At 39.9% G+C, this 17622-nt stretch overlaps 1 protein-coding gene across 1 annotated transcript in view; it reads right to left on the bottom strand.

Moving 5' to 3' along the window:
* Adam28 (ADAM metallopeptidase domain 28) overlaps positions 1-17172 on the bottom strand; it is a 54176-nt gene extending 37004 nt beyond the window's left edge. Inside the window, exons 1-7 of the mRNA XM_057786451.1 lie at positions 17119-17172; positions 11591-11694; positions 7580-7656; positions 6782-6860; positions 5150-5226; positions 3417-3609; positions 403-474 (exon numbers count right to left, since the gene is read on the bottom strand). Of these exons, the coding sequence (XP_057642434.1) occupies positions 403-474; positions 3417-3609; positions 5150-5226; positions 6782-6860; positions 7580-7656; positions 11591-11694; positions 17119-17170 (654 nt within the window). The 5' untranslated portion in view covers positions 17171-17172. The remainder of the gene's footprint in view (positions 1-402; positions 475-3416; positions 3610-5149; positions 5227-6781; positions 6861-7579; positions 7657-11590; positions 11695-17118) is intronic.
* Between the last annotated feature and the right edge of the window lie 450 nt (positions 17173-17622).

The raw sequence follows: 17622 nt of genomic DNA, 5'->3' as shown, positions 1-17622 counted from the left end.
ATCTATTACCAAAGATTGCCTTTCTTCAAAGAGCCCATCCACTGGGCTTCTGCACTTATGACTGCCTCCTCCAGAGCATAAATCCTACATTACAAATTAACTGCTTTACTAATGACAACATGATGAAGAAATTTAAATGGGAACTAAATTTGGATCTCTAAAGATAGTAAGAAAAGAGATTTATAGGGCCAACAATGAGATTTATATATATTTGTCATTTGCTTATTTCTGAGAAGGAGAAACATCTGTCAATTTCATTATAAATATCAATTTCATAGACTTAGAATCATTTTTCTGTATGGGTCATATTTTTGAATTCCAAATAGAGATAGATATTTCTGTTTCACACAATAAGTTATGCACAAGAGAATTCTGTGAGATGCATTTATCCGATGTATTTACCTCACCATTGTCCAGGACCAAATAATATTCAATATATGTCTTAGGTTCTTGAGCCTTCCCACCATTCAGCTTCTGAAATAAAAGGAAGACCATGACTAAGACAATATGTTTCTCTGTGGATCTTTTACTTAGCATGTGCCATCTTAGAAGAGATTAGATGGTACCTGACAATCAAGACAGACAATATTGCTGTTTGAACTCTACCACCACATTCAGGCACACAAGCAGACAGAGTTCAGAAATGCTTGTCTTTCATGTTTCCATCATTAAAAACAAATTACTGAAGGTAGACTCTTACATACTATCTAGTGAGATGCATATTTATCTCCCATTTTCCATAGCAACAGAATATTTACCAGCAGTTTCTATGCAGTCACAGCACTCTGGGTACTGGGAGAGATAAGTGCACTTGGTCCATCAGCTTAGTAACTCACAAGAGACAAACACAGACTTGCACCCGCACCGGCGGGCACGCCCATACTCACATCAAGTGTGATTAATGCTGTGGGATGGATTCAATGAGTGGTTGAAGCGGGGTGATTAGATAATGATTACAAAATAGAGAGTTAGAAGATGTGTTTTTAAAGACTTGAACTATATGGAATACTCATAAAAACAGGAACCCAAGAAATGAAAATAATTAGAATGTAAACCAGAAAAGAAAAAAAAAATGTAAAATCCCGATCTCTTTGACTAATTGACAGTGATATGTTTAAAAAACAGGAAAAAAGATTGTTTTTTCATCAGAATAATGGTATAAAAATTTATAGGAGGAGAACATGAGCAAGGAAGTCAGGACCGCGAGGGGTGCACCCACCCACTGAGATGGTGGGGCTGATCTAATGGGAGCTCACCAAGGCCAGCTGGACTGGGACTGATGGAGCATGTGATCAAACCAGACTCTCTGAATGTGGCTGACAATGAGGGCTGACTGAGAAGCCAAGGACAATGGCACTGGGTTTTGATTCTACTACATGTACTGGCTTTGGGGGAGCCTAGGCTGTTTGGATGCTCACCTTCCTAGACCTGGATGGAGGAGGGAGATCCTTGGACTTCCCACAGGGCAGGGAATCTTGACTGCTTTTTGGACTGGAGAGGGAGGGGGAGGGGGAAGAGGGAAAAGAAAATGGGAGGAGGGGAGGAAGTGGAAATTTTTAATTAAAAAAAAAGAAAGAAAATACAAAACACCCAGTAAAATTTGAATTGCACACGAAAAAAAATTATAGGAGGGAGACATACAAAGTAGAGAATGCTAGACAGACTCAGACAGACGTCTGTAACTAATGGCAGTGGTTGGAACTGTCTGCTAAATGTGATGAGTGAACAGCCACCCAGGGGCTTTAGCATTATGCACTTTATAGCAAAGCATCACTCAACCTAGGCCAGGGAGAGTAGATTCTGTTAGGATGGAAGCAGACGTAGAAAGGATGGATACAAGTTGTTGTCATGGTTATCTTGGAATGCTCTCCGAGAGCCCAATGCAGAACTGAAATATGTGAAGAGATGGGTAGCAAGCATTCTACTAACTGAGCAATATCCCACCTAGCCCTACAGTGTTCCATTGAAGGAGAGAAAGTGTGGGACAAGATGAGATTACCTGGAAAGAATTCACTGAGAAAGCAAAACACAGGGAACAGTTTGCCAAGGGCTTCTAATATCAAGTGACCAACCAGTAGAGGAGTGGAAGAAAGGTGTTCCAGCACACAGCACACAGCAGCAGGTTGGGAAAGCAAGGCCATTTCTACATGATCTCTAAGAATTAAGATGGAAGAGCAGAGGCTAGTGTCAACCAGAACCAGCATGATACTGAGAGAAAACACGTAGCCAGGGCAAATTCCTCTGGTTTCCTAGCTAAGGTTGTGAAGATTCAATCCGTGACAAAGAGAATGGCCTCGAGTTTTACACATAAGCAGTCTGCCTGGTGTTCCCAGATTCTGAGAACACTTGGAAGAGATCATCAAGCAATGTAAGTAAACGGGCAGGAACACATTAGTGCACACCACACAGCTGGAAACAGCTGGGTTTGTTTCTTCTTCTGTGGTCAGAACAGAATTCCACACAAGAAAGAATATTCTTGGGGATGAAGAGACAGTTCAGCAGATAAGAACACTGGCTGCTCCTCCAGAAATCCTGAGTTCAATTCCCGGAAACCACATGTGACTCACAACCATCTATCATGGGATCTGACTCTTATACACAAAATACATAAGTAAGTCTTTTTAAAAATGGTTCTCCAGAGAAGAGAATATTCTATGGTCCTAAAGATAGACCTTATGTTTATATTGCTTGTTCCTGCATTTCTAGCACACTGAATATCTTTGAGCGCAAATCCATCATATTTCTACCACAAAAGAAAAGTCTTTGCACGTGTGCACTTTGTGGTGAGCTTCAGAGGGCTCTGTGAGTGCTGTCTGCTCCTCGCTGTCCTATATCATAGCTCAGGTTTTTTTTAGCCTTCACATATGGTTAATGATAACAGTTTGTTCACAGATTCATATTAAGTGAATTAGTAACATACAACTTTTGCCATTAGTAAAAGTATACATTATTAGTTTCAGTGGTGACTATAAAATGTGAACCAAGCACACTGCTAAGATCAGAACCAAGGGCTGGAAAGGTGGCTTAGCAGATATAACCCTCCCTATGAAAATGTGAGTGCTGGAATTCAGATCCCTAAACCCACTGTGGAAGATTCATGGATGTGGCATCCTGCCTTTAATCTAAGTGCAGAAAGGGCAGAGACAGGTTATTCCTGGAGCCACCTAGCTAGGCAGAGTATCAATAATGGCACGCTCTGTGTTCATCAAGAAACTGTGGCTCATTGTTGAAGCTGTGGATCATTTGAGGAAAACACTTGACATCAGCCAGGGGTCTCTACAGACACACATAGGGTCATGTATACACATATGCCTGCATATACAACACACATACACATGAGAAGAAGAAAAGGAAAGGATTAGGCCCCGGGTTAGGACACAAAACTAAAATACCAGTAACAATCAGACTCTACATACAATCAGTCTGGTGGCAGATGGGACCGCGTTCCCATGCAGCCCTTGTTGCCACTGCACATCATTCACACCGCAGCTGCTGTTAGCCTGATCTTCGTTGGGGTCGTCCTTGAAGACTGCATGGGCATGCTCATCCAGGCTCACAGATCTCAAAGGTTCGATAAAATATCGTTCATCTCCTTGACTGAAGTAGCCCCTGAGGAGCATAAGAATTCAGACTTCTTAACGAAAGTATTCTTTAGCAGTTACACAGACACAGTGTCTTCAATGTCTTCATGACTTTCTAGCCAAGGCCAAAGAAGTTTAATCTTATGGTAACAAAGTAGCCCAGCTTTCTTGTTTCTGGAGGATGTTTCCTGATTCAAACTTCACTTTTCAACCCATTTCTACACTACAGAGGTGTTGAAAGTGACGGTCGCTTTGGAGTCTTATGAGGGATTGAAATTCTAGGCCTGTTCTGATTAACCAAAAATCCAGAGAAACATTAATTCAGCAGCCTCACTTTTTGATCTATAAACTAGAAAATAGAAGGGCCAGGAGGAGGGTGGTAGGGGTGGACAGACAAAGCGGGTGAACCGTGTGGCCAGGTAACATTTCCAGCATCTTCACAAGCCCTGGTTCTGAAGTCTGAGATGATTCGCAGCTGATTGCTCACTGCATTGTTTTTAAGGCTTACTAGCTTTTGTGCAAATGACAAGAAATTCCACTTGTGTTTTCAGTCCTTAATTAATCTAGAGTTCCAATGACTTAAGATTGGTCTGCATCACATTTAACAAGACTATTAAGCTCCGTACTAAAAGCGGGAAATAAAAGATCTCCACAGTCTCTTCCTTCATGAAGCTTATATTCAAAATGAGGAAAATGAGTGTGGAGAAATAATTTTAAAAGTATATGTGGTTATTTAGCAAAGGCATATATATATATATATATATGTATATATATATATACAGCTATATCTAATTAGTATGAAGTAGAAATGCAGGAGTATACAGTGTCTAAAACTGGAAGACAGCAAGTGTGTGTGCTTATTTCAGAAGGTTCAGTTGAAGTATATGGTAGTTAAAGTAGGACGTTTCAGTAGAGAGAGACATAGCGAGCCAACAGGATGTAACTAGAAGACATAATCACTGGAACTTAATAAGGAAATGGAGGCTAGAGAGATGAGGCAGGGAATCTTCAAAGACTTTATGATGCCTGAATGGCTAAGTTATAACTTGATTATTCTACTCATGAGGTCAAGAACACGGGGAAAGTAATGATTTATGAGACAATTGATTGACTTAGTTTAGAGCACATTAAAACTTGAATTCTTCTTTAAGGTATCCAACTAGAAGTATGGAAAAGGAAATCTGTCAGTTCTTCGTATTGATGGGGTAGACCGGTGCACGGGGAGTCACTAACCAGGCAGAAAGACACAGATGTTGTTAAGAATAAAACTAGAGATAAATAAAAGTGAGGAGAGGAGTTACTACACTCTCAAAGAGTCTGACTATAAAACTGAATCTAAAAAAAAATCCTCACTTTTAAATGAAAAAAAGAACAAAAACAAAACGGAAGGCAGTTCAGTCGTATAATTTCCATACTTAAATGGTATTTTGGTGTGAAATTTCAAAATTGTGTGGCCTTTAGGAATCACACTTAACTATATTATGTAATTAGTTATACTTGAGGATTTTCAGACTTTTCAGACATGAATTCTATGCCAGTGGGATGTGGAAATATTCTTGAAGTCTCACCGTAGACCATCACACATGCTGATGCTGGCTTCAGAATCTTCCTCATCTACGATGTGTCCTTGGTAATAACAATTAACCTAAGGGGAATAAAAGGCATTTTGTAAGTGAAAGTCTTCAGACTTTCAGAGGTTTTAGAGTCCACAACCAACTGGAATTTGAAATCTTTGAATAGGAACAACTTTCTGCTGCACAATAGTTAAGTTAGAGACTTTTTAAAAAATTAAATATAAGCATTTTATGTATTAAATCATTTATGATAGCTAATGACTCCCTAAATTTTTATATTTTGTAGTGTGTATTATATATAGTACTGTAAATATAGTATACTATATAACATTATATAATACAATCTACATGTTATTGTAATGTATTAGTAATACTGTATTACTAATAATGTATTAGTAATAATAAAATAGCTGAGCACCATGGATTTAGTTATCTAAGTTTAAAATCTGAGTCTCCAAAAATCTAACTTTTACTTTTCTTCTATAAAAATGTATTACTATCTGCACTTTTCAATTTGGAGTGACCACTCCCCTATCCCTTTTAAACCTATGGATTATTCAGGTTGCTTGTCCAAAGAGTCAAACTAGATTAAAATGAACCTGCACAACAGGCTGTGATTCTATTTGGAACAAAGTTCCAGAGTTATTTCTCCATGTGGCTGTTCCACACCAGAGCCTCCTATCTTGAGAGGAATGTGACTACATAATCCCAGAAGGTTTGAAAGCTTGCGACATCAAAAGAAGATCTGAGGTAGATGCTTTGCCACACAGTTATGGGTTCCATGTGTCGAGTTTCACATGGGGAACTCAGGGGACAAATCAAGAGCAGAGTTACTTATGACAATATGGAGTTCTACAATTGATGTTGTATAAAAGGTGACTGAGTCTTTGTTTCCTGTTGGGTGTCATTATGTAAATGGAGACTGTTCATTCATTTTCCAACTGCCAAGACCCGAATAATCACACAGAAACTTTATTAGTTACAACACAATTTGGCCAATAGCTTAGGTGCATTCCTAGTTAAGTTAACCCATTTCTATTAATCTATTTATCACCACAAGGCTGTGGTTTACCAGTAAGAATTCAGAGTCCTTCTCCTTCAACAGCTCCATGGCGTAACCCTGACTCCACCTACTCTCTCTATATATCCCTGTTCCAATTTCCTGCCTGGCTTTATTCTGCCCTGTCACAGGCCAAAGTAGTTTCTTTATTAGCCAATGATAATGAAACATATTCACAGCATACAGAGGGGAATCCCACATCAATGCTGAAGTAGTCTTCAGTGTGACAGACCACATAATTTGGAGGTGTGATAACAAATGTCTAAAAATACCAGGCATGCATATCTCTTCATGTTACAGAGTTCCTTGCAGAAAATAAGTCTTTAAAAAAATATGAGCTCCTACTGTCTGCCTCCCATGAAAACTGGAAAAAGTTCCTGGGGTCATCCTCCATCATTCTTAGGAAAATATAATAATGTGAGAAGTTCAATTAAGTAATTATTGCTATGGGAGAAAAAAGTAACACCAAGACTGAAGCAGTTCCAGCCCTGTTTGCCTGGCAAGGGCACTGGAGATAAGCCTTCAGGGTGCACTCCAATATTAAGGGACCTGGTGGGCTGTTTTACCATGATCTGTGGGCTTGTGGTGACCTCCTTTCCACTGGAATTATAGTATGTTTCCGAGTAGCCTGGTGCTAGGAGCTTGCTGGAAAAAGAAAAAGAAAGAATGTGGTTACACATGTCAACTGTGAAAGTCCAACAAACGAATAAGCCTTCCCAGGCTGTGAAAACAAGTGTTAACTCCTCAGCTTCCCCTATGTGCCGGACAAGTCTACAGGAAAGTACTGCTCACATTGGTCAAGCAGGAGGGGTAGGGAGCCAGGGGAGGGGCAGAGACATTCCAGAGGGCTTTGGAAAAAGCCCCTCATCACAGAGGACTTGGTTGCTATTCCCAGGAGAAACTTGAGAAGAAGCAGAACCGAGGTCAAAGGTGGTAGAAAGCAGTTCCTGCAAGGAGTTTGGCACAAAGGCATAGCATTACCCACCCCCCTCTGCCCCAGTCCTTTCTAAAGGACAGTAATGTGAGGCCCTCTCTCAAACACACAAACGGACAAACAAGCAAAACTCAAAGCAAATTATATTGGAACCACTCCAGTCCTTGGTAAAACTATCTAACCTGTCTTCTTGCACCTCCTTGTTGGGTTCTACTTACAAAGTTTCAAAAGTCTAGTAAACTATTAGTTTTCCTAATGTCTTTCTACAACTCAAGAGAAAAGAGCATTGGCTGGCTCCTTGGGCTCATTGGGAGTGAAGGCTGGAGGGTCAAGTGTTGGAGGCACTAAAGCTCATGACAGCCCCTGCCGGCACACTTTCCCACTGTAGCCTGTCGCAGGGGAGGACAGCAGCAGCTGGACACATACTCACTTGTTCTTCTTCAAGTACAGGATTGCCACCTTTCCGTTGATTGTCATCTGGTACTTTAGCTCCGTTTCAAATGCTTCCTGCAAAAATACACCAAGAGTTACTTATGATCAACCAGTGGCAATTTCTATCTATGTAATCCTTATCAAGTAATGCTTGATTTCTCTAGCAGTGGATTTTGAGACCAACTGTCTATCAAGAAGTGTTCAACCTATGGGTCATGACCCCTTTGTTGGGGAGTCACACATCAGATATCCCACATATGAAATATTTACATTACAATTCATAACAGTAGCAACATTGTTGTTAAGAAGTAGAAATAAAAATAATTTTATAGTTGGGGGTCACCACAACCAAAGGAACTGTATTAAAGGGTCACAGCACTAGGAAGGTCGAGAACCACTGGTCTCTACCCTGTGCAATAGATCGATCCACCAACTAAACAGGCAAATAAGCTCTGTGTGTGCATGTGTGTATACGTGTGAGTGTGTGCTGAGAACTGACCCCAGAATCTGGGAAATGCTGGCTAAGGACTCTATCACTGAGTTCCATTTTAGGCCCCTTATCTGATATCTTTATATATAGTCTTGATATGCTTGGCAAGGCTTTATTTGGATCACCGAGTGTTTATGGAAACAAATATTTATATTCCGTAACATAGGTTAGAGGATGGGATGAGGGAGTGGGGGTGTAGGGATAAACTAAAGACATAGGAAGTGCCTTTAACTAGGGCCTGCTTAGGTGTGGGTGAAGGGTTGCCTAGCAACTTGAATCTGTCACTAGTGAATGAAAGCATGAAACAGCTCCTGCCTTTCCACTCTGAATTCCACATAAACATAGTGTCATGAGCACCCCACACACATTTGTACATATATATATGTATGTATATATATATACACTCATGTATATATGCACATGCACATTCACACATATACACTTACTAAACAAATAGATGTAATAAAAATTAAAATACCCAAGTAAATAGCTTCAAACTGGAAGGGAAGGTTGCATTTACTTTCATAGACACATCCACACATATGCACACACCACCCTATATTTCTAAAACCAACGTTATTTTAGAATCAAGAATTAAATTGTGTAAGACAAGCCATGAAGTGTGATTTCAGGAAATGATCCTGTTCGTCTGCAAATAAATATACTACAATGACTTTACAGAATATATAAGGTGATTGAGAGAGAGGGAGGGAGACAGACAGAAATGTGTATGTGTGCGTGAACACACATGTGCATGCATGTGTGTGTTTGTAAACATTTAAGTGTCAGAGAATCCACAAGAAAGGATAGAGAGTCAGACATAAGCACTGGCGAGGAGAGAAAAAGACAGCATCAACACTGACTTTCAAATAGCTGATGTCGCAAAGAAGAAGAAGAAGTGAAAAAAGCCCATTCATAGAAACCAGAAAAACCCTTGAAAATGTGTCATAATGCATGTGATACCGTGGGTACCACAGGCAAAGTAGTTATTTTCAACCTACTTCATTTTGCGTAAGTTAAATCTTCCATTTTCCACACAGTACCACCACCATTATGCACTTGAAGACAGAGGTTTATTTAAAGTCAGAGTTTTCAACAGGAGAACTGGCAAAGCTAAACGTGAACACACACTCACCCTTGCCACTAGGTCACCATATATCAGAATAACATACGGCTTGTGTGGCTGTTCAGAGGTAGCCTAGACAAGCAATGTGTCTGCAGTAACAACAAGCACACAACATCATACACATCCCTCTGCAAAACCACTCTAAAGATCAAAATTGTGAGACTGGAGGAATGGTTTATTTGTTAAGAGCACTTGCTGCTCTCTCAGAAGACCCAGGTGGGGCTTCTAACACTTAAAAAGGGTGGCTTACAAGAACCAGTAACTCCGTCTCCGAGGGGTCTGATGACCTCTTTTGACCTTTACAGGTAACTACCTGCACTTGCACATATATACACAAAGACACATGGCACATGTGTATAAATAATTTAAGAACTCATTGACCATCTACCACAGCCAGTAAATAATCTATGGTTTCATATCAAAATATAAATTTCAAATAAAAGCTTGATTTGTGATCATTTCATAGCTGTGATAAACTCACTTTATCTATGTTCAAATTTCCTTAAAACACTTAGACAAAAATGTAGCTGACATTTTTGATATTGAAAGAAGTTATTCGAAGAAAATTTCCTTGAAGAAGATTCTGCTGCAGATGGATTCCATCAGAGTTGGCGGGACATTTTCCTGCTAAAGATGCTTTGGGAAAGAGACTTGTTGTGGCAATTACCATGGAAAGTTGTTACATTTGCTTATGCTGCATTTGTTTAATTATGGAAAGATGTGTTGCTGTTTCCACCTTGCCTACCTAAGGCACCTGATTTGACTACTAAAATGTTGAATAACTAATAGCTAGGCAGAGAAAGGATAGATGGGATTGGTGGGCAGAGAGAATAAGCAGGAGCAGAAATCTAGGTTTGAGAGAAAGGGAGAAGAAGAAAAAGAAGAGAATGAGGGGAAAGAGAGCCCCCCGTCCCAGGGGCAGGAAGCCTGGCAATCACAAGACAGACAGTCACTAGAGAAAACAGGAAAGTAAAACAGAAAGAAAGAAAGAAAGAAAGAAAGAAAGAAAGAAAGAAAGAAAGAAAGAAAGAAAGAAAGAAAGGTAAAAACCCCAAAGCAAAAGGTAGTCAGAAACAAGCTAATTTACCTTAAAGAGCTAGCGAGAAAGGAACCTAAGCTAGGACAAGCATTCATAATTAATAAGATGTCCCCATGTCATGATTTGGGAGCTGGTTGGTGGCGCCAAAGGAAAAAGCCTGGTGCACAGACTCTGCTAAGAGTTCTGCTAGCACCAATTGGAGTTGGAAGAAATTGAATGAAGAAATTTCTGATAGGGGGATATGCACTCCTGAGTAGTTGCACTTTAGATGATGTCAGTTATCAGTGGCATCCCATCTATCTCTGTGTTTCTGACTCCCATCAAATATTGCAGAACGTACATAATTAAAACGTTGTTGTTGAATGGAACATCATATTTTATTTTGCAGATAGGCCCTCTAAGTATAGCTCAGGATGGCCTACAACTCACTATATAGCCCAGGCTGGTATCCAACTCACAAACATATAGACAACCCCCAGGAATTACAAGTGTGCACTGCCATGCCCAGATCTGCATATCATGTTTTAGCTTTCTCCTTGTGACTAATTAAAAATCTGAGCTACTTCTGCCTGACAATGTGTTTTTTCATTACAATATAAGAATTATACAAAATGTAATGCTTTCTACATAGAAAAGGTACAAATTTCAGACAAAATGCTAATTTATAGTGTTTTGTAATGTTTTATTTTCTGATTCTGGTTTAGAATCTAGTTTAAGGCAATAATTATGTGTGTGGGTAGATAGGTAAATAGTAGAACTTGTAAGTTATATATAATTATTTGGAAGCCTACAGCATAAATTATTATAAAATATCAAAGTTTGTACTCTGTGACCATACGTATCACTTATCAGAATCTTAATGTATAAAATTATGTTAGAAGACCTTTGGGCTGTATTGAAAATTAAAAACTTGGAAAACAAACTAATATAACAGTTCATACCATTAGTCTCCAAAGAAATAAATATGCATATATGAGTATATAAAAAAACACAAGTGTGTGTGTGTGTGTATTCAAAAGTCATTGAGAAAACCAGAAGAGTTACCTGGGAGATGCTCAATTGGTAAAGTGCTTGATATGTAAGCATTAGGACTTGAGTTCTATGGCCAGAACCCAACTCTTTAAAAAGCCTGGCATGATGGTCCATATTTCTAATCCCAGCCAAAAATACATGGAATGAGGCCAGCCTAATTGTGAATGAGAGTGTTCCAGTTCATTGAGAGACTCTCAACAAAGTGAATACCCTGACAGACAATGTAAGAATGACTATGACCTCCCCTACATGTATACATATGTGCCCAGGCATACACATAGGCTGCATGTCCAAGAAAGAAGACAATCACAGATGTACTAACCTTTGCTTCTGGCTCTTTGGTCTCTCTTTTATGCAATGGATGAAGTCTTATGGGATAAACCACTTCATAATTCTTGGCCTTAGGGAGTTCTTTGGCTGCACTCACTGGGGGAGAAAGAAGGAAGAAAAGACAAAGCTGTGGGACAGAACCAGCTGTTCAGAAGTGGCCATCATGATGGGTGATGCCACACAGAGCCCTTCAGTGATTTGTGTCCTGACACAAGGAAAGCTGGAGAACATCAGAAACCCATTCCCCACCCCAATATTTAATCTCTGTCCTTTGGTATTTCTCAGGGAGGTATTTCCAAATGTCTCTCTGAGGACAACATTTTTTGTTAATGTTCCCATTTCTTTTTACCCTTTTGGATCTGGACAATGACTCTACAGCAGGAGGATGAGACAAGTACAAGCTAAGCAACATTCAGTTCCCGTGGATGCTGGTTACTCCCATGATAACACAATAGAAATACTCCAAGACCTCTCTGCTATGAAAATGAAATCAGATGCACGCCCTTTCTGATCAAAACACATGTTCCTTTGAAGTTTCAACAGTAGTATTTAAAACATAGTCCCTGTAAGATAAAGCTCTGGTGCTGGGATCATAGAAAGGGCTATCATGAGCAGTCCTGACAAGCCTTCATTTTTGGTATAGAAAAATAAGAAATTTAGAAAAGTAGAGAATCTAAACAGAGGCACTGATCTGGGAAGGGCTGATGGGAGGCCAGATTCACACTGCGAGGAAAATAAAAAGACACCTCAAATAACCAATTCACATCTCAGAGGCTCAGGCCCAAGCCTTTTCTGGAAACTAGGCTAAAGAGAAATCCAGAGCTTTCCATATTTTAAACTTGATTTTTAATTTTTCTTTTTGCTCTCCACATGGTGTGGTCCCAGCTCTCCACGTGTACCTCCAGAGGAAATGTGAGTGGTCCTACTCTGGCTGCTGCGGGTGCCTAAAGGCCCACTTGGGATGACGACCCAGTGGAGCTCAGAGAACAGAGGCAGGATGCCTGCAGCAGGGTCTAGAAAAAGCTTCCTTTTGTACTCTGTGTCATTTGGAGTTTCTCTGAGGGCAAACCTAGCTCCCAGATCAAGCACTTACCGTTAGATAAACCAATACTACTGTTGCTCACCCAAGAGTAGACATAAATGACAGAGTTCACCAGGCAGGAGAGCACTAGACAGCTTAGCGCAATGACTTCTCAGAGAATAAGCATTAATTCCTTTTTATTTTATTTTCAGGAGAATTGAAGTAAAAAGTAAAAATAAAAAAAAATTCTAGTGATGTCAGTTTGGAATGTTTTTAGTTCATTTGATTGCACAAGAACCATTTAACCCAGGAGATTAGGAAAGCTCACTAAGCCCTAAGGATGCACTCAGAGTCAAAATAGCAATTAAGGTAATGAAGGAAAGAAGCTTTCTCTCCATGGCTTGCTGTTTACTGAATACATTCCAAAAACAAAGCTAAGGCTGAAGAGGTGGCTCCGCAGTTAAGAGCTCTGGCTGCTCTGGCGGAGAACCGAGGTTCTGTTCTCAGCACCCACAGGACAAAAGCAACTCACAAATATGGGTAACTCGTCTAGAAAATCTGAGATTCTCTTCTGGCCTCCTAGACCACCAGGCCTGTAAGTGGACTACAGATATGCATGTAAGCAAAATATCCATCTACACAAAAAATTAAAATATGTAAATAAATAAAAGCGTTTGAAGTCATGTGCAAATACTACACTATCTTAATTTTAGATGTGGAAAGTTTTGACTGCCTGGAAAGTGAGGAAAGATTAAGACATGTCCAAGTAGTCTATAATATTATACAAACAAACACAAACCGCTATAATGTATTCAAAGAATCACGCTCATTAAAATACATTTTCATCAGCTTTCACAAGTAAGTCTTTATCATGCTTCTATAGTAATACAAAGCTTTTTTTTTCTTTCTTTCTTTGCCTTTTTGTTTGTTCTTCATTTTTCCAGGCCCCACTAGGCTAGCCTCAAATCCCAAAGCCGGGCTTCTCTACCTACATCTTTAAGCCCAGTCCACAAGATTCTTGGGTTGCTCGTTTCTTGCAGTCATGAGGTAATCACTGTACTTTTTATTTCTATGAAATGAAATACAAACTTTTATTAAATATATACGCAATTCATTTTAATGCCAGTGAAAAAAGTAATAGTATTGGGCACAAAAATGACATTTTAATGTTCTAAAACATGGGAGGGTCGTTCTCGCCTGCTAAAATTTTGTGATTACTTCAGAGAGGTGAGATGCCAAGAGGTAAGAAACAACTCTTGCCAGAAATGAGCTAATGGCATGGGTACAATTCCCTGCAGCCTCTTAATTCACTGGCACAGAACAAACACACCATACGGTGCCAGTGTGTTGCCTGGTGTATTATGGTGTCTAATCGTCGCAATTAGTCCGGGAATGTTTTAAATGCCATATTGGAGGATTGTAGCAATGGCACAGTGTTTAAGTTACTCTTCCTAAGGATAAAGCACCCACATACATAAACTTTTTTCAGTTTTTGTTGTTGTTGTTGTTTTGGTTTTGGGGGTTTTTTTGTTTTTGTTTTTGTTTTTTAGTGACAAAAAGTCATATCGGTTGGGCTCATCCCCAACACGTGTGGTTCTAACAGGAAACCCTTTGAGTCATAAACTGATGACAATACCCACCTGACCCTCCTATAGAGTGAGCGTGACAACAACCCCACTTCTTTTTGGGGAGAAAGTGAACAGGGAACGAGGTCACCCCATCCAACAGCAAGCCCTTTTGGGTGCCCTATGCAGTGAACGCACGCTTCCAGTTAGTTGAAAGCTTAACATTTCACGAAACCAAAAGCCACCAACTCGTTCTTAGCTTTGGAGTCAACACAGTGTATACCACTCACAAAATTTATTTCCAACCCACTCTTCGGTGGGGAGGCACTTCCAAGCAGAAACCCAAACAAACAAAAGTGTATCTTTTTAAAGTCTTTAGCAACTTTGCTTAGCTATATAAAATATAGCAACATAGTCCGTACTCTAAAGAAAACAGATAGGATTTCTCTTAAAAGGCTCCGGTTCTCCTGAAAGCAAGAAGAACCTAGAAATAGGATGTCTGAGGTGTCCGGCTTTCCACAGCATGGAAAGGAATGGAGTAGACACAGATTTTGTTTGCCTCATGCATCCTCTCATTTGATGGCGAGGAGGCAGCCTCCTCCCAGGTGAATAAAATCAAGTTAATTATTTAGAAGCCAGTGGCACAAACAGAGCTAACTGCCATCCAGGGATTACACAAATCCAAGGCGTAACACAATATGTTTCTATTAAATTTGTCTGAATGCTTGTTTGCTTTCTCTCTCCCACAGAACTCATGTGTTGAATTAGTGTTGACTGGCAAAACTGGATCAAGAGAGGGAAGGCAGCCAGTTTGGCTTGAGTTAGAGGTGCGAGTCTGTGGTTGTGGATCAGACTATTTTCACTGTTCCTTAGTTTAAAATAAAGCAGGACTCACCAATGAAATTGACATGGCTGACCTCATTCTAGAATGCTGTTCTATCTGGGTCCGTTTTGGGGACCATTTGTGCATAATATTGGCATCTGCATGTTGCTCAATTCTGTTAGAAATTGTGTCCGGGTTGTCTTTCCAAATGTGGCATCAAGCCTTTAACTCAAGTTTATGCTACGACATTGACTCTCTGTCCCCCTCAGACTCTTGAACTTGTGAACATTATTCAGGAAAAGTGAGTATGGGGGAAAGTAGAGTCCATATCCTAAAGAAGTCTATTATTTGGCTATATAGGTTAAGTTGTGAATAATAGCTTACTTTTTCCAGTCACTTTATAAAGGCCAGAAATAGCTACTAGTTAAAATAAATGTATTTTTAAAACCACTGCATCCCTGGACAAACGAGATGGAGATTTGCCTTTTGTCAATGCACTAATTTATTACCTCTTCCCCTAAACATTTTCCGTGTTTTTTTAAATATGTGTTTTTACTTTTCCTATGATGAAATCCCATGTCACTTTTCTCAGGGAATGGTGAAGTTCATTACAAGCACCTGGTCCAGTTTTACATATTTTTCTTTTATTTTTAGTAGAACCAGGTAAAAGATAGGGCCAGAAGACACATGCATGGAGTACAAAGGATGTGGAGGGAGAAATAAAGAGGAAGAGGTAAGAAAACAAATCTTTTGTTTCTTGCATTCTGGCTGGAAAACCCTTGCTAGACTCCCAGTATGGATTGGTTTTCCAGCCAGAATGATGCCACACTTCTAGGGGGAATTCTAAGACTTTGCATCTCTTGCTGCCATGTTCTGATGTAGAGAGGGAGGAGCAGAAACAGCTTTGCTTCTGGAGATTTCTACCAGATGTCCCTGACATGACAGAAGCATGCATGCACCCCCATCACCCGTGAGACTGTCACTGGATCTGCCAAATTTTTCTCCCCTTGAGCAGAGCTGACTCCCAAGCAGTTCTGTTCCTACTAAGAGTGGTGTAGCCAACAGCACTGGGGACAATGTTTTCAGAAATATGAGGAAGAAATCCCTACAAACACTTCAATTCCTGCGAATCCAAATAGGAATTTTAAGTCAGGAGCTCACATATTTAAGGATATAATAGTATTCTAAAATTCAAGGGCGTTAAGTAGAATTTTTACAAGTCTGAGAAACAAAGGAGAAGCCATGTTTAGTAAGAAGGTGCAGAGCGGGTTGGGGAGGAAGACAACCTTTTTGTGCTTGATGCTGTCACTTCTGTTCACCATTCATTCACTCCTGGGTCCCAGCAAATATTCCATGATCCAGGAAAACACTTGCCAGCTAGGATGAAGATTCAAGCTCTAGACGCAGACACAGAAAAGCTAGAGAAATATGTTGTCAGGTCCCAGAGCCTAAGATGAGAATTTATAAAATGGTGCAACCTATTTGCTAGAATATGTAACGAAGGAGAATTCACTGCATCCAAATTCTTAGGTGTCTGCTGTAACCACTGTAAGGGAAGGTTACCAACACATCTAACTGAGACTCTTCCTCACCAATAACATCACAATGCTTTCTCACAAAATTGAGCATGGCACTTTGCATCCATTACCACTGAGCCTATAAACGTGCTGTCCAAAGTATTTTAAATTGCTGAATTGGCCCCCATTATAAGAGCAGATATTTCTTCCTCAAATTCTTGATGGGTGTAAACACTCAAAGTTTGAACTAAAATTTGACTCAATTGGTTTTGATAGCTTTGTGGTTTTTTGTTGTTTGTTTTTTTGGGGAGGTTGATTCAAAGGTCATATTCATGGTTTAAATGGATAAGAGTTTCCTTTTCTCTTTTAAGGTAACAGCTGAAAATAAATGCTTCACACAAACCTCTATTTACCCTCTTTCACGTCCATCACAGCCTTCAAACCACAGCTTAAAACCAGCCCAAAAGGCTAGTAAAACTGGCAAAGGGGAAGAAACAGCTATCCAGTGTATTATATACCTATGACTAGGAGCGGCTGGGTAGCATGTAGTCCTGTGACATGTTGAACAGAGCCCAGAGAAGGGTTAACACCTACCTGGAATTGGAGAAAGGAGGAAAGAGACTACCAGAAGACTCCATTGCAACATGCTGCGGTCCCAGGAGCAGTGCCTGCCTCCGCTCACACCTGTGAGGCTGCTTCTGCCCCAGCCTCCTCTTAAGGGAGACAGAGTGAAACTCCCTGCTTCATTGTGTACGCATGAGCAAGTGTTTACTGAAGGTGTTGCACAACTCGGGAGCTGTGGTCCCGCCGCAATGGCATAGCAGGAGGAAGTCCTGACCGCCTCTCGGCTGGCTCTAAAATTTCCTGTATTCGCAGCTATTGTTTCCCTCTCTTTATTCTCTATGAATTTACCCATTCGAGAGTAAAATAGCAAGTTTTCAGTGTATTGTTATAGCTCAGTAGGTCACAAGGAAGTAATTTCCTTGAGGTATTTTGATATATGCCAGGTTATATACCATATATGTCATTATATTTGGAATATGCACATGCTGTATACATATGTTATATATAATATATTAAATATATGGATTTATCATT

Source organism: Chionomys nivalis, chromosome 12 (assembly GCF_950005125.1).
Source record: "Chionomys nivalis chromosome 12, mChiNiv1.1, whole genome shotgun sequence".
Taxonomy (NCBI): Eukaryota; Metazoa; Chordata; class Mammalia; order Rodentia; family Cricetidae; genus Chionomys; species Chionomys nivalis.
The sequence above is the reverse complement of the archived record's forward strand: the minus strand, read 5'-3'. Positions and strand labels throughout refer to the sequence as shown.